Source organism: Chlamydotis macqueenii, chromosome 1 (genome assembly GCF_036417535.1).
Source record: "Chlamydotis macqueenii isolate bChlMac1 chromosome 1, bChlMac1.mat, whole genome shotgun sequence".
Lineage (NCBI taxonomy): Eukaryota > Metazoa > Chordata > Aves > Otidiformes > Otididae > Chlamydotis > Chlamydotis macqueenii.
Window position 1 is genome coordinate 205,098,751 of NC_141556.1, and position 22,670 is coordinate 205,121,420.

The 22,670-nt window shown below is 39.6% G+C and overlaps 1 protein-coding gene across 2 annotated transcripts in view; it reads right to left on the reverse strand.

Annotated features, from left to right (window-relative positions):
• FAT3 (FAT atypical cadherin 3) overlaps nucleotides 1–22,670 on the reverse strand; it is a 320,633-nt gene that overhangs the window by 63,349 nt on the left and 234,614 nt on the right. For both annotated transcript variants that reach the window (XM_086742769.1, XM_086742759.1), the window contains exons 7-12: nucleotides 19,509–19,784; nucleotides 17,704–17,914; nucleotides 10,130–14,203; nucleotides 2,481–2,677; nucleotides 1,291–1,444; nucleotides 45–278 (exon numbers count right to left, since the gene is read on the reverse strand). In XM_086742769.1, the coding sequence (XP_086598895.1) occupies nucleotides 45–278; nucleotides 1,291–1,444; nucleotides 2,481–2,677; nucleotides 10,130–14,203; nucleotides 17,704–17,914; nucleotides 19,509–19,784 (5,146 nt within the window). The remainder of the gene's footprint in view (nucleotides 1–44; nucleotides 279–1,290; nucleotides 1,445–2,480; nucleotides 2,678–10,129; nucleotides 14,204–17,703; nucleotides 17,915–19,508; nucleotides 19,785–22,670) is intronic.

Below are 22,670 nucleotides of genomic sequence, written 5' to 3' on the forward strand. Positions count from 1 at the left end.
CAGAGTGTTCCTGAATATTAATTATTGTTCGCAGCATTACTCACCAACATCAGGATCAGTGGCTTGGACTCTTGTTAACAAAGCTTTAGTGGCAGTATTCTCATAGACACATGCCGTGTAGTGATCAGATGAAAACACTGGCGGATTATCATTAACATCCTCTAAAATAAGATGGATTTCTGATTGGCAAAACCTGCCACCACCATCTGTGGCTCGAGCAACCAAGTTGTACACAGGGATTTTCTCTCGGTCGAGAGACGCCAAGGATTTCAGCTCACCTAAAATTGATTAAAAGCAGCAGCCATCATTACTACTGTAGCAGCATCATTAATTCTAGATAGTGTGAGTATCTCAAAAGCATGCATGTCACAGGAATAGGAAAGAAAAAAAAATCAACCTTGCTTATTCCAATAAATGGATTAGAAACTCACAGCAGTGTCACTTCTCACTCCTCTTTACCCACAAAGTGAGCTGCCAATATGAGTGCCGGGAGAAAAAGCCACTCATGGTGGCCTTCAACAACCTACAGCTGTGTACATATGAGCACCACCATGTTCTTCTAAGTCTATCTTTCTCTTACCCTCAAGATTTATAGGCTTCTAGACACAGAAACACAGAATCTTATGGCAGCAACCATAACGAACTCTAAAGTTTTTTAATGCTACCGTTAAAAAATAACTTCAACATCCCACTCTCATCCCAGTTTATTCAGACTGTGAGAGCTTTGCCCATCATCCATTTTCCACTGCACAGATAAACAACCACCAAACATTGCCACATCAGAAAACAGCCACTGCTAGTTAGAAGATAAGTTTATAAGGAAGAAACGCTTTACAATGAGAGTAGCGAAACACTGGCACAGGTTGCCCAGAGAGGTGGTGGATGCCCCATCCCTGGAAACATTCAAGGCCAGGTTGGATGGGGCTCTGAGCAACCTGATCTGGTTGGAGATGTCCCTGCTCACTGCAGGGCGGTTGGACTAGATGACCTTTAAAGGTCCCTTCCAACTCAAACTGTTCTGTGATTCTGACACATCTCTGACAAATCTTTAGGTCTGGCAGGGTAACAAAAATGTCAGCATCCACTGTTTTGATTACAATATTCAACCTGGCCAAAAAAGACGTCCCTCTTTCTCCCTCCTACCACTACCACTGCAGAAGTGAAGTGCCTGCCATAACTGGAACAACTGGCTGATAACCAAGTGTAACCTAACTCTAGTTAAGGAATCTAGCACTCACTGACATCAAGGGATTAAGAAGGCTACTCAGAAACATTCAGTTGTCATCTTACCGTTTTCTGGATCTAAGAAGAATTTATTGTTCCCAGCACCATAGAGAGAATAGCGAATTTCACCATTGGACCCAATGTCAGCATCTTTAGCACTGATTTTAAGAATAACTTTGTTTGATGGAATGTCTTCAGGAAACAGTGCTGTGTAGGCAACCTAGAGACAAAACCAGAAATGTAAGCTATGCTGTAACAGTATTTCATAGTCTTTGCACAACCTTTTCTAAAAACTCTCTGTAGTGCATCTTTCTACATAGGAAACAAATTTTCTTTACGTAACGCATTCCTACATATTCAAATCACTGCTAAGCTTTAAGGTATCACAAAAACAATGGCAAATTATGACTCTTAATAGGGCTCATCTTGGGTGTTAAATGTAGTCTCATCTTCTATCCTCTGTTTCTTTCATCAACACCCAGGAAATGGCTGGTAAGTGTGCTAACAGACAACTGTTTTTATCACCTAATCCAGCAGTGTTTGAGGGAGATACAGACTGTGATTCCCCAGAGTGGTACTTGCAATGACAGTGGCCCATCAGTGATAATTGAACGATAGGAATTATATGAGTATATACATATAGAGATATATATAAAAGATAATATGAGCAGTACCATTAAGGAACTCTGGGTTTCATTGTGTCTTTTCTTTCACACAGCCCTTTCTATACCAGTAATATCAGTTCCCTACATAGGCTTTCACAGACTAAGAGACAACGAGTACTGTGAAAGCTGTGGTCAGGCCACACTGCATGCATGCCCGACAGCGTGAGAGCAAGCTACATTCTTCTGCCTTTTCCACTGGGTCTCTGGCATCTGCCAGGTTCAGAAAGGTTGGAGTTAAACTACATTGAAGACATTTCCACATTGGTTGTGAGGGAAAGCACATTTTTTTTTTTCTGTAAGGGAGGAGTGGGTGCCCAGTGCCACCTCACAACCTTTAATTTTTTCTAAAGCCAACTAAGGCCACTGTGGACAAGACTCCTTTGCTAGCTTTACTAGACCATTACTCTTCAATCTTGGCTTCACATGACTGCTTCGTTCTGTTCCTCCCCCAGATCCCTCCAGATTCTTCAACTAAGACCTTCAGGATGAAAATGGGCATCACCTGTGAATACCTGTAAATAGCAGGGACACTGATAGGGAAGCCATCGCTTTCAACACAACAGTTGATTGTCATGCGTGTTGCTAACTCACCTGTTCACAAACTGGATTATTATCATTAACGTCTGTGACAGTCACTTCCACGACAGCTTGGGTTACAAAGAGGCCATCAGTGGCTGTGATGTTCAGGTAATAAATATCTTGCTCTTCCCGATCCAGAGGCCTTTTAACATAAACCTTCCACTCATTCTGAACCAGTCCCAGAGCGAATTTCCCTTTGGGATTCCCTCCTGCAATGAGACAAGCAACACGCAACGGGCTGGGGCGTCCCTTCAGAGCTCCCACCTAGTTTAAACACACAGACACATCACAGAGGACCTAAACTAAGCAACTGTCATTTGTTTTACAGTGATCGGTGCTTTCAAACTTGCGGAGTCAGGAAATCTGTAATGAGATTACGCTCTCTCTGTTTATTGCCCCCGGAATGCCTTGTATGATAGTGAACCAATAACTTTCTGTGGAACCAAAATCCATTTAGCAGAGCTGAAGATGATCTCTTGTTTAGCTCCCCGTAAGGGCAATCAAATTCAAACTGTGAACAATCAATAGTCCTCTCAGGCTGGTACAATTGTCTTTCCACTTAGTCTCTGGAGAGGATGTAATACACCGTAGCTCTTGTTACCAAGACAATTTCATTAGCTGTTGATTATGCAATCAAGGACTGGAAGTGGGTTCTATTAAGGAATCCTCTAATGAAAGCTTTATCATACAGCTGCGCCGTTCTTCTGCTCATTAAAATTCGAGTTTTAAAAAAAGTTTACACGACACAGGAAGACACATTAGTACTTTATAGTCCTAACAAGAGGTCATTTAAGGCGCCGTTGGAAGATAAGCAGTAAAATTAGATCAAATGTATCAGAGAGTAAAAGCTGGTGAAAGGAGTGCAGGAGACGAAGCAGAACGTCTCTTTATCGTCCCATAACACTGACATTGAACCTGGCGATGTTGCTCTTCCACGTCATTAAATAGCCTGATGACAAAAGTAAGTTGGGAGAGGGAAAGTTTTGGTCCACACCACCCTCAGGAAGGAAGGAAGGACATGTCACATGCAGAAGGGTACAATGATCAAAGTTGGTAAAGTTGTTGTTAATGTTTCCAACAGCTATTTACTCTTTCAACTGAAACGGTACAGTCCTCTGCCTGCTCCATGAAGAAACCATGTTCAAACACCTTTCTCTGAGCCTGATCTCAACCCCCTGTCAGACCAGAAAATAAAATCTTTTAAACCAGTGTTATGGCATAACCCTGGTAGGCAGCTAAGGCCCACACAGCCACTTGCTCACTCTCCCCACAGTGGGATGGGGGAGAGAATCAGAAGGGTAGAAGTGCAGAAACTCGTGGGTTGAGATACAGCCAGTTTAATGGGTAAAGCAAAAGCTGTGTGTGTAAGCAAAGCAAAATTAGGAATTCATGGCAGGTGTTCAGCCATTTCCAGGAAAGCAGGGCTCCATCACCTGTAACAGTTACTTGGGAAGACAGCTGCCATCACTGCAAATGTCCCCCCTTCCTCCTTCTTCCTCCAGCTTTTATTGCTTAGCATGACGTCACACAGTAGGGGACATCCCTTTGGTCAGCTGGGGTCAGCTGTCTCAGCTGTTTCACCTTCCAACTGCTTGTGCACCCCCAGCCTACTCGCTGGTGGGGTAGGGTGAGAAGCAGAGAAGGCCTTGGCTCTGTGTAAGCACTGCTCAGCAATAACTAAAACATCCCTGTGTTATTAAAACAGCTTTGGTCACAAAACCAAAACATAGCACCATAGCAGCTGCTATGAAGAAAATTAATTCTGCTCCAGACAAAACCAACTAACCAGTCTTCTGGTCTGTAAAAACATATCTGCACATTTAATAATTTAGGATAGAGCACTACAGTCATAGCAAACTCATGTGTTATAGAAACTGATTGAGGACATAAAGAAAAAGCATCATGCCGCTCCACTGGGTGAACTTTAATCCCCGCTAACCAACTACTAGCTCTTTCCCTACCATATTAAGCTTTCTCCTATGCTCTCCCATGCAGAAATGCAATCTGAGAACTACTTTCTATGTTTCTCATGTATAAAAGTGGTATAAAAATATTAAGGGAATGCTTATTCTTTCTTGTAACAGGATCAAGAATGTCAAGCATGCCAGTGTACTTTTGCTGACAATCTATTCAGGGTCCTGACATGTGTCATGGGATCTGTCCAAGCTCAATGGAAAGACTGAATTCTTAAACTTTCCTCTCCTCTTACTTGTGTTGAATGTTTGAGTAAATAAGGATTTAAAAAAAAAAAAATCCAAGGCTGAATTTATTGGAGCTGTCTCTGCTGTCAAGTGATTAGGCGACACTCTTGTTGCTTCTGGTGTCACAATTCTGTCAGTTCCCAGGGACCTTCTTAGAAAAAAAAACAAGGCAGAGGAGATCCGAGCTTGAAACTGAGCTTAAAATCCATGAAAAAAGGCCAATTCACATTTCATACTGCTTTTCTACATCAAAAAGCAGAAAAGAGGTCACAGGCTGTAATCTATGCCTTCTTAATTAGCTACCAATGACAAGATAGACTGGTTTCTATTTAATATGAAAACTAAGTCAGTTGAGACAGGCTGAGGAAATCTTTCTTGTTAAGCATCACCATTTGTGCTAGCTGTAACTGTGTCAAAAAAGCATGTTGTAATGAATAAGATTTCCAGAAAATTAGTCTGATAGGCATTATAATTATAAAAGGTCCTCTAATCATACAATACTGATACCCTAAACACAGATATTTTCTTTTAATAGAAAAGTTGCCTTTTTTGATTACAAAACCAAGTAGATCCAAATTTTCCCACTGATTTCTATAACAGCCTGGAATGATCATCAGAGGACTGAGTTAAACCTTGTTTCACCTGTTGTGATATAAGCACTCATTTCTCCCACAGAGGGTTAAACAGTATGTTGATGTGCACTACAGGCCAGATCTGAATAGGATCCAATGCAATGAGAATTGACTTGAGTCCTAATGGGACTTCAAAGAAGGGATACCCCTGCTGACATTAAATTATCTCTATTTTGTTCAACATTGGCATAAAAAAAAGCTTAACTCTCCTTTATAAAAGGCTGTAATCTTGTCATAGTGAGTTTAATGTTGTAAACCATTAATAAAAATGGTGTTAAATATTCTTATTTTAGCTTCATGATATCAATCAGTGCTTTCCTGCATATTAGTCCTTTTGTAAAAGGAAATGATTAACTGTCCTGACCAACTACAAAGCAATACACTCAAGGTATGGGCATCCCATTGCTAAGAAAAGAGGAAAGGTAAAACCTAATTAAAATCAGCTGGTGGCTTTTATGGCTGGCAGTAACTAGCTTGGAGCAATTTTAAATTCACTGTTGCTTTGCTGTTGATGGAATGGTTTTTAAATCACACACAGGAATTTGGGGAGTATGTATATATATATATATAAAAAGTCCTTGGGATCTCTTCTCCTCCCCTTTACTCCACTAGAAAAGGATCAATCTGAATGACCAAGGAGCCTGTGCAATAAGCAATAAGCACCAAACACATGTAACAGTTTATCTGCATGCCTTTTTCATTAGCGCTGCCTTGCATTTTTTTTTTGCTTCCCAGGACTGGCTATACACTTTGTTGATGGAACACAAAGGTGGAAGTTGTACTATAAAGTGTAAGAGAAATAATAAGATGTAAACGCTAAAATATCATCAAGGAAATATTCTTTAGAAAGGAAAGGAAAAAAAATGTGGCCCAGGGAACCATTTTCTAGTACTTATGCATATGTCTTGACGCAGATCTCGTTCTGCAGTGATTAATTAACTTTTTCACTAATATATGTAAGCAGATTCAGTTTCCTAGGGGTGTTCTAATTAATTAGTTTTTCGCTCTGAATAATGTAGCTTTTCTAAATGGAAGCCTCCTGACTACATGTATTAATGGATTCTTTAAAATCTTTTGGCAGTTTTCTTACGTTCTACTTTGAATGTCACAACAGCGAAGTGCAAGCTACAAAAAAACACTCCAGTAACTTTCTAGAAAGGCTTTGAGGCTAAAAGAATCAGCATTATCTTTTATCTTTTGTTACTTGAAGTTTGAAGCTTAAATAACGCTCTCCCTCCCTCCCTAGTCAGCAAATAGTACAAAGCCAAATCAAGCTCAAGTTTAAGTAAAGAAAGAAAAGAGCCAGACACAAATGAAATGCAGAGACACAGGGATGCAAAATAAACAAATCCTGACACACATCATTACTAAAGCACACACAGAGGGAATTATAACAGCTAAAAGGGAACTGAAAACTAGAAGCCAACAGTATCAGTTTTCACTGCAATGTCCTGATTTGGGAGGGGGAATTGAATATTTACTAACTAACTTATTTACTTAGTTTCTCTCTTGCATTTATGCATTTATTTAGATACTTTCAATTCCCAATTAGAACTCTAGGTATTTGCATCACATAAAATCAACAGGTTTCTCCTCCACTCCCTGTTTAAGGTGTTGCACGTTTATTGAGCTGCTGACATGATAAACCAAATCCTCCTTACTTTACTATCGTGAAATTGCAGACAGTGCTCTTCAGCATACAGCACCAGTCCTCCCCAAACACTGAAACATCCATTTCTCCAGAAATCCAAGATGGCAAATAGAAAGTAAAATACCCTAGAAACCATCACTTTGCTCATACTGGTCAATCAACCCAGCAAAAAACCCCAAACTGTGTACAATACTAGTTCTTCCAAAACACACTGTCCATGTTCCTTACATTCAGTTGAACTAAGCTTAAAGACTAGTTTGTTCTTAGATTTTAATTACACAGTAATGTTTTCTTCATATCTCTGTGCTGTTAGTTTAGCAAAAACTAGACTTTTGAATAGTAACTGTCATGTAACTCCAAAGTTACAGATTATTCTGATGGCGCCTAATCACATCACTGAGGGATACAAAACAATTTACTCTACGAAAGTCTTGGTGGCTTATTTTTGGTGGCTTTTCCTAGTTTACCACTGTTAAGTCTTAGTAATAATATCTTTCTAGGCCTAGGCTGGTTAAACATCCTAGCTAAACATCAGCAGAGCCCTGGTTTTAGCCAAACTGCCTCAAATGATAAAGGCAATGACCTCAAATGAGCCTTCAAAAGAAAAGTACTGTGCTCCCTAAGTGCACTTGTGTCATCTGTGCCTCCTATTGATTTTCAGTTAAGATTTCTATATAGTGCTTCTGCTTTGTCAACATCTCCAGCTGTGATCAAACTATAAATAACAAAGGGTAAGTGCAATTTTTTTTCCCCCCACCATCAAATGCAGATGAAGGTGGATTTGAAAATGGCAACTACTTGCCAGTAATCATGGAAATCAATCCAACTGAAGGAGTTCAGAACAGAATATCTATTTATTCATCAGAATGTATCTACCTCTTTTCAAAGCTGACCAGAAGACTGCAATAAGCGTTTGTATTTCTCAAAAGAGCGCAAAGGACTCTTCAGTGATCACATCTGACCCAGAATGTTTATTTCTTTCATCTCCTAAATTATTATTTTTTCCATCTATCTTCTGTGTGCTACTTTTCTCCATGTGCATTTGCACAAAGCTCCTTTTGGTGGATTCACATGTCATTCTCGTAATTTCTTTTTCTTTCCCCTTTTCGTCAGTGTCCTGTTTTTCCTCAGAATTTGTTTATGGCATTCACAGAAGTTTCTATGGCTCAAAATGCCTCTAAAAAGCCATAGCCTTTGAATAATCATCTAGCTAATCTGATTCCATGAAATATTCAAGTGAAGTTCCTGAGCTCAACTTGAGGTAAAGTGTGAACAGACTACTTCATTAGTTAAACTGTACTTTAATATGTTTTGACATTTTAATCAAAAGAACCTAATTTCTCCTGGTGCATTTCCCAAACTCAAAGGATATATTCAAAGACAGCGGAATTTCTGAGCTCATACACTTTATGAATTGTACAGTAGGCATTAGAGGAAGTTTTGGGCTTTGACATCTAATGTTTTCAGAAACTAAAATACCAGCAAAAAATCTGACATATTTTGAACTGTGATAGAAATTAAGGTACAGAGTGATCTATAATTTTTTAGTCACATGTGACAATTATTATTCAAAAGTCTATTTTTTTTTGCTAAATTAACAGCACAGAGAAGTGAAGAAAACATTACTATGCAACTAAAAGCACAATTTGTTGTAAGAGATGGCCAAAAGACTTAGAGAAAACAGTACCTTTAGCTAATGGTCATGGTATACTAACATATCTTTGTTACAAACATGAAGGGTTTGCATCTCCTATAGTACTTTCTACACTGGAATCCCCAAACTCCTTCAAATATCACAAAATCTCTAGGATGAGGCACTGCTTATTTACTTTTAGATAGGTGGGAGCGAGGCACTAGCAGCTAATGCACCTTGGCCAAAGCCTCCAAATCCTGTGCTTTATCCACAGGACTATTTTTGCCTCTACTTCTAATATCCTACAACACATCACACTATAAAGCCTTTGCAAGGCTTTAAACTGAATCCAGACTTTAAAGTAAATGGTCAGAATGAATTTCTGGTTGCTTTGAAAATACTGCTATTTCTGATGTGTACCACAGGCAAGCTATGGCGAACTGGAGTACCACACCTCTCTCTATGCTCCAACCCACAGCCATTTTCAATCTGATAGATAGCGAAGGGATAGGAATCTTATCCTCCAGAGCAAAATATACAAACTGTTACACATTAGTTAAGTCATTTTTGCCCATAGCCTGCTTCCTGCAAGCAGTCTTGTTTAATTCTAATCCCACCTAGTAAGAAAAATGAGAATTTGTCCAATAACCTGGTTATTAATAAGTAATTAATATTATCTCTTAGATTATGAAGGTCGGGGGGAGTGATGAAGTTGTTCCCTAACAAAATCCATTGGACAATGCAAGCTGTAGGCAGAAAAATAACTGCAGCACTCATAACGTATTCACACAAAAGCCAGTCTGAATCTAGGAGAAAAGAATGATAATAAATATAGCACAATAGGAAAGAGCAATGTTACCATACTTTGAAAAATATGTTAGTAATGTAATCAAAATTGCCTTATGCTGTGTACAACAATGCATGGCAGCTAACCAGTGCTTCTAAGTGGATTACTATCTCCCTGGCCAGAAATCTGTGCTAAGAAACGGCATCCTCCCCCACTCCCTCCAACGTAAAATTCATTCTGGGTTGTTTTTTTTTTTTTTTTCTCCCCTCATAAATAGTGATATTTCAAAGTGGCTCCTGCATGCACTTTCCTATCTCAAAGAGAAAAAAAAAGCTATTTCAAAAAATTATAAATGCTTGGAAACTGAAGGATTTTCTCCTTAAGAATAAAATATTCCTCTTCCCTTGACTGAAACATTAAATTATGATGGTTTCCAAGCTGACACATCAATTATGATGGGCTGATGGGTCACACTACATTGCACTGCAGCAAATCACGAAATATTAATCTTGGAAATTAGAGAGAGAATAACCCAGACAGACAGACAGACACAAAATCCCACATTCCCTCTTCTCAGCTTTGCTAGTTGCTACAAATTCTATCCAAATAAAAAGAAAAAATCAGAGAGAGGTGTAATTATCTGATTAACAGGCATAATTTCACTGAAACTCTGCTAAACGTTCACCTAAAACTGGACACATGCACAGTTCTTTAGTAAAGCTGTTTTGGGGAATAAAGCATGCAAATTGTTTCTTACCTGTAATATGGTAGCTAACCTGCCGGTTGACATCAGATGTGTCCTCATCCCAGGTGCTAAGAACAGCCACAACTTCCCCTGGAGGGTCACTCTCCTTCACTGACCCTCTGTACACCTCATGCTCAAAGATCGGTGCGTTATCATTTATATCTGTCACAGTAACTGAGACCAAGGTGGTTGATGACAAGGACAAAGCTTCCCCCAGGTCTGAGGCCACCACTGCAAATGTGAAAGCAGGATCCTTTTCATGATCCAGATCCTTCAGTGTGCTGATCCAGCCACTGTTGCTATCAATGGTGAATGCTTCTGTGATCTTCTCCAGCTCCGATTCCACCGCAAGTGTGTAGGTGACCTGCCCGTTTGCACTTGAGTCTGCATCAACTGCTTTAACTTGCGTAAGTTTTGTTCCTATAGGCATCCCTTCCATTATTATAGCATCATAACTAGCCGTTTCAAACATGGGCTTGTTGTCATTTACATCCAACACCTTAACCTCCACATCCACAGTCAACACAATGTCTACTTTGTCTAACTGAATGGTGGCCGCAACTTTGAAGTGAAAAGCAGGATTTGTCTCATGGTCAAGTCTCTTATCCAGTTTTATGAGCCCCGTGTCTTGCTCTATGATGAAAACCCCATCTTTGTTGTTTTCAGTCAGCTCACCATTAACTGTGCTGTACAAAGCACCCTGATTAGGCAAAACATGCAGAATGTCAATGGTACTACCTATGAGGGTGTCTTCTGCTATAGTAAAAGAATATTGGGGTTGAGAAAAGGAAGGCAAAATAGTTTCTGGGGGTAAAACATGGATGTAGACAGGAATGAGGGAATGCTTTACAGGAATGCCACCATCAACTGCTTTGACAAAGAATGACAGAACTGTGTTTTTCAGCTGGTTAAAGCTACCCTTGGTGACCATCCATCCATTGTCTGGATCTATTTCAAGCAGATCAGCTACTGAAACGGAGGCTTCACTATACAGAGAATAGGTAATTCTGGAATTGGCTCCATCATCTGGATCTACTGCTTGCACTTGAGTCACCAAGTAACCTTTCCCAACATCTGCTCTGACACTTGCTCTGTATTCGACCGTCATAAATTGAGGAGCATTGTCATTCTCATCCACTACTATCACTCTCACAGTGCAAAACGTAGTCCTGCCGCCTCCATCGAGGGCTCTCAAAAATATACCGATATCACTTTCCAGTGGGTTCTCCCGGTCTAACCTCTCAGTTGTCAGAATCTGCCCATTGCTATCAATCAAAAATCGGTCCTTGGCAAAGTCATTTATGATGGAGTAGCTTATCTGGCCGTATACACCTGAGTCCCCATCTGTTGCCTTCACATGGATTACCTTAGCTCCAGGGGCAGCGTTTTCTCTAACCTCTGCAACATAAACGCTCTGCGAAAACACAGGGCTGTAGAGGTTGGCCCCAAGGATCCGTATGTGCACCTGAGCCGTGCTGGTGAACAGTCCATCTGACACAGAGACATTTAGGCTGTACATGGGCTCCATTCGCTGTTTGCGATGGTTGGAAAGGGTGATTACACCACTCTTGCTGTCCATAATAAAACTGGTCCGATCATTTCCTGATAGGATGCTGTACTCCAGTCTGTCAAAATCAGAGCTGTCTGCATCAGAGGCTTGGACGCAAGTCACAAAATGACCCCGAGGTGCCAGTTCACTCACATATGATTCATATATTAACTGGTTAAAAACTGGAGGGTTGTCATTCATATCTGTTATTGAGATGCTAACAAGAACCTCGCTGCTTAGTGGTGGGAACCCATTATCGGTTGCTCTGACTTTCAAGCTGCACTGCTGTATGAGTTCATGATCCAGCATCCGTGCTGTCAGAATCAGGCCACTGCTGCTGTCTATATGGAAATAGTCTGTGCTGTTAAAGGTGTCCTGGACTATCTGATACTGCACAATCTTGTTATTGTCAGAATCTGCATCAACAGCAACAACCTGCAGTACAGGAGTCCCAATCAAAGAAGCTTCAGACAAAGTAGCATTGTAAGCTGGCTGATCAAATATCGGAGGATTATCGTTAACATCATTAATGATCAAGTCCACAGTGACCTCAGCTCGAGCACCAGTGAGGGCATCGCTGGCTCGCACCACCAGCTTGAAAAGAGAATTTATTTCATAGTCCAGTGGGCTGATGACACTCAGAACTCCAGTATCAAAGTCAACATTAAACTGGTTGTAGGGATCTCCATCGACAATGATATAAATTATACCCTGGCCTTCTGGACTGGTAGCATTTATGCTTAAAATTGGTGTGTGCATTTCTACATCTTCATTCACAGAAGCTGTATAGAAGGGCTTGTCAAATACAGGCATTGCTTTGTTAACGATAGTAATGGGAAGCTCTACTGAAGCTGACAATGATGGGTTACCGCCATCTTTTGCAAGAATGACAACCAAATACTCTATATTAGACAAATCAGAATTGAAGGCTTCTTTCAAAGTGACGCTACCAGACCCTCTATCAATTTCAAAATGTCCATAGTCTTCCTTCAGAAGATATGACACCTCACCATTTTCATCCTTATCTTTATCAATAGCCGTCACTCGATATATCAGGGTACCAGGCTCAGCATCGACTTGCACAGCAGCATAGTATGGAAGCCCTACAAACACTGGGGCATTGTCATTTATGTCCTCAATGTAAACCCTCACCACCACTCGAGCAACACGAAGGTGATCTAGTTCACGGCTTGCTTCCACCACCAACTCATACAGCTCTTGTTCCTCTCGGTCAAAGGGAATGCCAGTTGTCTGAATGACTCCAGAGGTGGATTTGATTTTAAATTTGTTGCCTGGGTTTAATATACTGTACTTCAAAGGCTCATTGAGGCGGTTACCAACAGCATTCACCACAGCAATCTTTGTGATATTGGTGCTGTTTTCTGTGATAGAAGTGGAATAAAAATTTTGTGTAAAATGGAGTCCACTGTCCATGGCTTCTTTTACCATTATGGTCACCATAGCAGTGCTATAAAATTTCCCATCAGATACTCTTACTATTAGCATATAATGGTCTTTGGACAGGCTATTGTTTTTTATGGTGAGTACCCCTGTGCTTGAATCAATTAAAAAATGGTCCATATTGCCTTCAATTAGACTATATGTTAGTTCAGGAGGGATCTCTGAATCTGGGTCTGTAGCCTTGACTTTGAGAACCTCAACACCAACATACGTGGGCAGGAGCAAGACCGTCTCAAATACGGCCTGGCTGAAGACTGGTGGGTTGTCATTGACATCAGTTACCTCAATGGTCACTTCAACTGGGCTCTCTGCTGTAAGCTGGGGATTCCCACTGTCTCTAACATGCACATGGAAGTGGAACTGGGCTATTGTTTCATGATCTAAATTCGCAATTGTTCTGATCGCACCTGTGCTGGAATCTACGGTGAAATACTTTTTGGCAGTAGATTCAACAATCTGGTAGACAAGCAAAGCATTCTGGTTGCTGTCAGCATCAGTGGCACGTATCACCAGGGGACTGTTATTTGCACTCCGGACTATGCTGTTTACAGGAGCAGCTTCACTTATGCTGCCGAAGTACTGAGAGAAGAGAAAAACTGGTGGGTTATCATTTTCATCAACAATCTGAATGTTCACAGTGGCATTTGATGCCATGCCTGCCATATTTGTTGCCTGTATGATGAGCTGATAAAAGGAAGTACGTTCATAATCAAGCGCCTTTTGACTGGTGATCACTCCAGAATATGGGTTTATTGTGAAGACTCCCCCCACATTCCCATCTTTAACCTCATAAACTAAGGTGGACTGACTGATTGCAGAGAGAGAGATGACAGAGGTACCGATATCCACATTTTCGTTAACCTCTGCTTGGTATTCTTTGAGAGTGAATTTCGGGTGGGAGTTATCCGCCATCGTCACGGATATTCGCACAATTGCTGTTGCAGACAGTGGTGGAGAACCTTGATCAGTCACTTTGACAGACAAAACAAACTGTCCCATTGTCGTTAAGTCTGGCTCCTTCAGTAATGTAATGATCCCTAAAACTGGTTCAATCTTGAATATGTTTCCTGTATTTCCTAAAAAACAAATATTGGAAGGAAATGAGAAATAAAATACAACACACTTAATGACAATTTAAACAAGGAGCAATTAGCAGCAATCTGTTAAAGGCAGTTATTGGGAAAAAAAAACCCCAAAACCAACAACCCAACATAAAAGAATTCTGAGGGCCTTTCCAGCCTTCTTTTCTGAAAATCTCAGTAGATGGGATAAGTGTTTAAACCTTCAGAAACTCAGATGCTGCTATCTATATCTTGATTCTGAGTATGAACATCTGAGCAAATGCTGCATGTACATTATTCCTACTGAAATAGGAAAAAGCATCCCTAAATTATGGGAATTAGTCAAATACATGTACACCTAAGGCAAAGAAACTAGATCAGAGGCTAACAAGCCAATTACATGACAAATGGATAACAACTCAGGCTCTTAATTGAAGGGGATATTAAGCAACCGTGGAAAAGATTACAGTAGTTCAAGACTCAAAGAACTGAATATAAGAAGGTTAAAGTGGCATTTAGAAAAATAAAACAGAACAAACAGCACAGAAAGGAGATTCAAGTACCTTGTGGCACAAAGGTTTATCATATGATCTCTGAGGAGGATGAAACTAGAGGAATGAGATTTAGCAGAAAATGTCATGAAATGTCTATTGTAACATGGAAGCAGGGATATCATTGATTGCATAAAGGTGAAAACAGTGAGTTTGAATCAAGGACCTTCTTTGCGTTGCTTTTTTTTTTTCTTCTTTTTAGTCTTTTTGACAACCTCCTCTTTAGCAAGACAGATTCAAGATGTTTGATATGTATTCTTACCCTGTAATTGGAGGTCACCTTTATTAGGCAATCTGTATTTTGCTGGTTCCTTGAGTGCCTGCTTAAAGTATAGGATGCTGCATGTGTACGTAGCATGTATAAGCACACAGACTCTTTTTTTTGAATGGGATTCTAAATAAAAACAGCATGTACTGAGTTACAGTAATTCCAGTCACTACAATATGCTCCTGCTATTGCAATTTACACTTTAGAATCTAGAACTGCTTCAAATCAAGCATCCATCCATGACCTGGAGAGAAATATCTCAGGTAAACGGTGATAAACAAGAGATTCTTCTTTAATGGTATTGTTACAGGTGCTGTGCACAGAGCAGAAAATGTAAAAAAAGTAACTGCAATATCAAGTACATAGAATCTTAAATGAAGTAAGTTAATTTGAACTATTTTTTGAAGTTGTAAATTCTGAAGCTTGGAGGCTAATTTAAGCTACATACTAGTGTATGTAGTTCAATACTAGTAGTGGCATTCTATTTGTATCCATCCTTTCAGATCAGCAAAGGTTACTCTACCAGCTAAAACAAAAATTGTGCTGTTCACTGAGAAGCTGAGATTCTGCCAGAGCTACAAATTCTCATAAAGACCACAGTACCTGTCACATTTGCAGACACTACAAATGCTCCTGCAGTTATTTTGTCAGTGCTTGCTAATACAAATACTTTTTAGCCATTGACTGCCTCATGTAAGGCCAGAGCTGGTTGTTCTCCTTTAGGAATTTCTTACGAAATTACACAAAAATTACTTTCTTTACCAATTGCTCTCTTCACATGTAAGATGATGTAAGTAACCCCTCTGAATGAAAGGACTGTATACATTCTGACTGTTGCAGTTAAAATCAGTATCCTCAAGTGCAGATTCTGTGGTTAATAGAAACTATAGCAGAAGTAGACTGAATTTTGGTGCATCTGGGATTGGAACATCCATGGATAATGAAACTGGGGGAGTGCATGGCTTACAGTAAATGGAAGTCTGAAATCTGACACTGCAGGGAGAGCTCATGATGAAACAGAAACAGGCTGTAAAGGAAGCGAGACCCTCTAGAAAAGAGAAAAATATTCAGACTAAAAAGGACCATCTAATAGCTAAAGCACCCTTTCTGATCATCATATTTGTGTGTCTGCACCATGTGTGATTCCTTTACTAGTGTATGGCAGCCGTACTCCCAGCATGTAAGGTTGCTCTTTACATTGTGGTGGGACCTGTAGGTGACTGGGTTGGAGTCCATAATAGTAATAAGGTGTCAAGAAAAAGCTGGGAACGGTCTTGAAAAACATTACCCCAGGAACCTGATCTGATCTGCTCAGTGTTCGTTTCGTAAGGCGCAGTGTTTTTCTGTCTGGACATGTGTAATATTTCCCCTTATCTAAGCTAAAGGCCACTGGAGAATACTGAGAAAGAACTGGTAAGAATAAATGCAGCGCATAAAGGAAATATTTGTTTTGTAGCGCTAAGATCTTTGTAGGAGGACAAGAGGCTAAGTTCAACACTTTCAGCCGCAAAAGACTTGGCCTCTTGGTTTGCTTAAAGAGCTCTGCTTCCACAGAGCGTACAGGGTAATGACAGAAAAATAGTTCCTTGAGTCTTTTCTAAGCTTCAGGTTATATCAACTTAATTTAAGTTCTGAGCTTGAACTATATGAAGTTAAATCAATATGAGATGGTGTAGATATTATTATTACTATACTTATTTTTTGTCATTTAGCCTTTTCCTAATTGACGTAAGCCATCCTAGCTAGTGACAAGTCTTTATAATAATATAGAGGAAAATATGATCCTGTAGGATTAGAGCCTACAGAGGGAAAGGCTTGTGATCTCACTAATATTGGGACAACCTGTAGTATATGAGACTTCTTTTTAGGGCAATATAGGTTTCAAGTTTTGCTATTATTACAATGGAAAGATTTATATTACTAAAAAAAAATTAGAAATGAAACATTAAAAATTCCAAAGGTTACTAATTTTTACTTCCTTCTCTTGTATATATGCTAATGGTTTATCTCAGAGATAATTCTCAAAATCAGATTCATATGAGCCAGAGAAAGTTACATTCACTTGCATGTGCGGCAGAGATCATGCAAATTTCTCATGACCTATTGCGCCAGCAGTGGAATGCTTTTGCTGGTACAGATTATGTGGTGAATGTAAATATCCAGAGCTTAACAGCAAAAGCAATTTTAATGTGGTATGCCATGTCCTCGCTTAGTTTCAGGAGACCTTGTGCCATTAAAATGCTATGACTCTGCTGATAAAAGTTTTTAGCATAGCCCTGGTGTTAGTCTCCATGCTCCTCTGGCCAAATATTGGCAAAGATGCCAGGACATACCAGCTGTTGTGACATTTGTTTATGGAGGATCTGCTGTGTACTAGACCGAAGCCAGTAACCTGAACACAAGTCAATGGCTGTAGCTTTCAATAACTATCTTCTGTGACGGTTTTGAACCAATGGCTTAGAGGTAAAAGGCTCTGTAGCCATCTAGTGAACATGAATGAGGTTCTGTTCTGATAGGTTTTGGGTATAGTAGCTTCAAAATAAAAAGCAACCAATAGGAAGGTGTCTCCTTTGCCAAGCTCTACAGAAAAAGGTAGACCAAAGAAGCCGATTTGTGTGTCAAGACGGACCACCATCACAGCATTGCTCTGTGTGTGTGGTGAACCATGACGCTACATTTTCAGCCTTTGTCCTAACCTGCTTCAATACTGTAGATAAGCTCTGCGTTTTCTCCTTTGTCTTTGTCCAAAGCTGTGATCTGTAGGACGGCTGATCCAACTGCTGCTGATTCAAACACCGAGGCTTCATACAATGGGCTGGTAAAGTACGGACTGTGGTCATTGGAGTCTTCCACATTTATGATGACTCTGGCCAAGTTTCTTCTGTAAGGGAATTCTTGATCTCGGACCTATAGGACAAGTGCATAATACAGACCTTGATATCCATTTGATAAAACTTAATAAATATCACTCACCTGAGTGCTAACAATACTTTCAGTTCTGTCTAGTACGAAGTAATAAAAAAACAAATTGGTCACAAAAAACCAGTCTAAAATACATTCACATGCAAGACGGTGGATAGTAAACTTAAAGAAACAGGAAGAGCTCAGGGATATTTTTTGTTTCACTTGTGAAAAAAATGCATGCCAACTAACCATCATGACATGAATTTTTAAAGCAGCAATCACATGACACCTTAAATTTGGTTTCAGGTTTGCAAGAAATACTTTTTTTTAATACATGCTAAATGGTCATGCCTTTACTTTGCCACTTTCTCCTTTATAGCAGAGAGGCAAATATACCTTGCCCATTTCTTATTGTTTCAAAGAGCTACAAACAATTTTACCCACTATAATCAGTCGTGCGCCAGTCGACTGCCAATGGACTTTTTCATCATTACATACGGACATACCTTTCTGAAGATGATGATACCAATATCAAACAGAGTAGGAATTACCTTTAGAAGTCCTGAGTACTCCCAACCAAGGTATCATTTATCACACCTCTCTCAACTCCATACAAAATATCAGCACTGCTACCCTGATAATCCCACCAACACAATCCCCAAAAGTTTGGTTCTTCTTAAATACAGCAAAAAACCTATTGTGTCTGGTGGAGATCAAAATCAAGCACCAGGAAACGACCTCTGTCAGCCATGTCTCTCTGTGATTCAGTATATATTTACTTCTTAGCTTGCTTGCCAAAGGACTTACTTCTTCTTACTCTGCGAGCTGAGACCCTACTCAGCTTCTGCTCGCTGGATCTCACAGCAGCTGTTGGATTCTTAGGGTCTCTCACCCAAAGATGGCCCTCTGCCTAACACATCATGACTTGTTTCTTTAAAGATCTCTTCTACAGGAGTCTTAAGTGGTTAAAGGAAACAGCAGACTACAATATTTAAACTAACAGAGATTTTTTTTTTATTAACCTCCAGTCCATAATATGAAATCTTCACTTGAAAACAGACAAGTTCTGTAATTCAGGCACACTGAGTAAAAAAATTGTAATTAATTTATTTTCTGTATACTCAAACATTTGGAAATGTAGACGAAAACTAGTTTGTATATCAACAGTTTATATACTGAAATAAGCCCAGAAAAGTAAAGTACAAATGAGGTTTGTATTCAGAAAGGCTGTAGCATTCTCTGTGGCAGGAAAGCTTTTCTCTTCCTGTGAGTAACTTCTCAAATAACTTTCAGCCTCACTTCAGAAGGTCTGAAAATTACCTCGAGTGAGAGGACCAGATGCCAAGAAATTAAATAATTTCCTGCTTGCTCTCCCTTGAGATAGCAAATCATATCATATTCCACACAATGAATTCACAATAAGTTTCCCCAGAAGTCCAAATAAAAAATGTAAAATAAATACACAGCAGGGCAGGCAAAATGAAATTAATGTCTACTTACTGCACTAAGCGTCCTTTGCTCATGCAAAGACTAAGGCACGTATGCACTTGAAGCAGTAGCGATTGTGTCCTGAGCCAAGTGAAAATTGCATTCTTACCATGACATTAAGGATGTGTTTATCTTGAGCTTCGTGGTCTAATCTCTCAGCAGTATAGAGCACCCCAGTGCCGGGATCAATTCTGAATTTTCTCATGCTGACTGTATCGATGCTGCTGTGAATAGTGTAGCTCAACTTATGCTTTTCATCTCTGTCTATAGCTTCAATTTGCAGAATTTCAGTATCAGGGAGGATGTCCTCTGAAATGGTGACATCGTAACTTGTTTGAGAGAACTCTGGGCCATTATCATTGTTATCCAGCACTTTGATAAGAACCTACAGTTAATAAAAGAAAAACATTTGAAGTTATTGAAGTCTAGTCAGATTACTGAATAGGCACCTAGAGAAATGTAATTTACTTTAGATAGTTGATGATGTACGGTGGGACTAAGAAATATCATTTAATATTAAAAGCTTACTGTTCAGATCAAAAGAAATAGTAAGGATATGACATTGGAGGCAAAATGTTCCAAATTATAAGACCTACTCAGAGACTCAGAGCCTGACAAAGAAGTCTGTATTTTCAGTATCTATAGATTGGAAAATATCCCTACAATGGTCACAGGAAAGGTTTTGTCGTCCCTTGTAACTCCTCTGGTTACAAGAGAACTATAATGGGATTTCCTTTCCCCTTCACTATTAATAAGGCTACAAAAGAATCCTTTTCAATCTGCTTTTTCTACAATCAGGATTCAGCTAAATCCTGTGTTGTTTTTTGCCTGATAATATTGCTTTGGGATGTACTAGCAATGTGAAATTGTGACAGCAATGGAGACTTCAAGTTGCCGTCACACCTTAGGCTGTGTTAGGAATGGTGACACTCCATGAGACGAGAACAGGAGGGAAGATCTCATGATCACACAAGCCCACCCATCACAGACCAACACATACCACCAAGGTAATCTCAGGGCACTGGTAACAGGGAATTATTATTTTTGTGGTTTCATCCTTGCTCTTCGTTTGCCAGTGATGCTGTCTTTACTGCCAACTAATTCACTTTCCTCTTGAACACCTATTTCCCTCCTTTCTGTTGCAGTTTATGAATGATAGGACTACTGCTAAACATGAATGAATGCTGTGCCATTTGCTTCAAGTCTGTCTTTAAAACCTTGGTATTGATCCCCAAAGAAACTTGGAGAGGGGGAAAGCAGCCAGGATGCTGCTGTTGCTGCTTATTACACCCATTTCAGTATAGCACAAGCTGACACTAGTAACTAATAAGAATCACTATTTTCCAAGCTTTGCCTTCCAAAAGCTATGTGACTACGCAATGTTACCTGTGTGTGGCTCTGACAAGGTTTTGTGATTTTCACCACTGGAGGAGTCACTCCCTGGAGAAAATTTGCTTTCCAGACTTTGTATGCTATAGATTATTTTGGGCAGCATGGCAGCAAAGCCCATGACAAACTACCTAATACTGAAAGATGAAATGCAAGGAGTTGTCTCTTTTTCAGTACTGGAAACAAAAAGTAATCTTTTTCAGAATATGCCTGTGAAGGCATACATCTAATTTTGCAGTGAGTGAAATGGAACAATCTTTTTATTTAAAGGCTTTAAAATAAAAAATAGTCCAATGAATGACATGGGAAAGGCCATGCACAGGACTCTTCCCTTAGACTAGGAGACTTGACCTATCCCTCATGATATTTTCTTTATTGTTCTGAAAAGCACTTGGCTCTTTTTTAAGCAAATATTTTACTACTTTGCTTGATCAAGCCCTGTTCATCCATACTTTCTTAACAGAAGAAAAATACAGTTATACTTTTACTGCAATATTACACAAACAGATGTTGGCTTCAGAGAGAAATGAAATTTTAGATTTCCATGATACGTGGAAAGGTTTGCAGAACACATTACCAGAAGGAACATGAGCAATTGTAAGCAGCGGTCGTAATGAACTAGCCTGGGAACTGTTTAAAAGACCGCTGAAATAAAATGCTCTGTAAGTTAAGTGGCATAGGACTTCAACTGTGCATTCCATACGATTTAATTTTCACCAGATTATGGTACACCAGAGTGAAGTAGGGCAAAGCCTATATTAAGTTATGCCTCAGTCTTGGACAGATAGCAATAAAATTGGAGGGAAATATACATTGCTGAGCCTATAATAATGATGATGAAGAGTTATTTAGCTTTTTATATTTTTGTTGTTGCTATACAATATATCAAGGTGTGTTTCTGACCTGACTGAGGGAAAAAAATAAAAAAAAATCCACATCTGAAAAATATGTGAAGAAATAAGTTGTAATATATGAAAGAAAGCTTGAGGGAAAAATGAAAGACTTCAACTCTATTCTAATGGGACACAGAGCTATTGCTGAATCACTTTTGTTAGTGTAAGGAAGAGACACTGAAACAGTATGAGATGGGGATAATCTGATTACTGGTATTTAACACTTAAAGACATCTTCTTGAGTGGTTTTGATACTCCCAGTCCTCGTCAGCTACCGCTGTAATATGGCTGGATTATTTTACTGCTGCATTGTTAACACAGATGTTTACTTTTACTTTTAATTAGTGGCCTAAAACTTTGTCATATACCATTTTAGATGGCTTTGATTTAAAATACCAAGAGTGTTTGATTCTGCTGATGCTAGTACCGCACAGTTTACCTTGAACAAGCAAACTGCCATGTGGGGACAGGCTCATAGGTGTAAATTTATTTTTAACATTGCTGTGAGCAAGTTCAAGCTATTCTGTAAGAAAAAAAAAATATATATATACAAATGCTCACCAATGCATCTTAAAGTGACATACTGTTTTGTTTGCATGGTGTGTGATCACTCCAGTGCTGGGGTTCACTTCCCATTATATCTAATGCATTTTGGGATCACTGGCAAATTGGGAAAGCAGAGGAAGGCATAAAGCTTTATCCACCACAAAGCTTGCACCGTGACTGTGCAAGCCATGGCTCCGTGATTTATGCCTTCACTAGACTGCACAAACTAAACAGAGTGGGACTGGATCAGCATCAGAAACCACGGCTAAGCCACGAGACTATGGAAATTATAGTGTGGCTTCACAAAGTGGCGTTTCTTCCCACTGAAAAATGTATAAGCTAATGCCCTGACACAGAGACATGGACCATGATGGTACTTGGGGAGCGGGAGGTATGGAGAGGGGAAAAGATAAAAAAACTGAGGTCCTCACTCACTGTGGTCA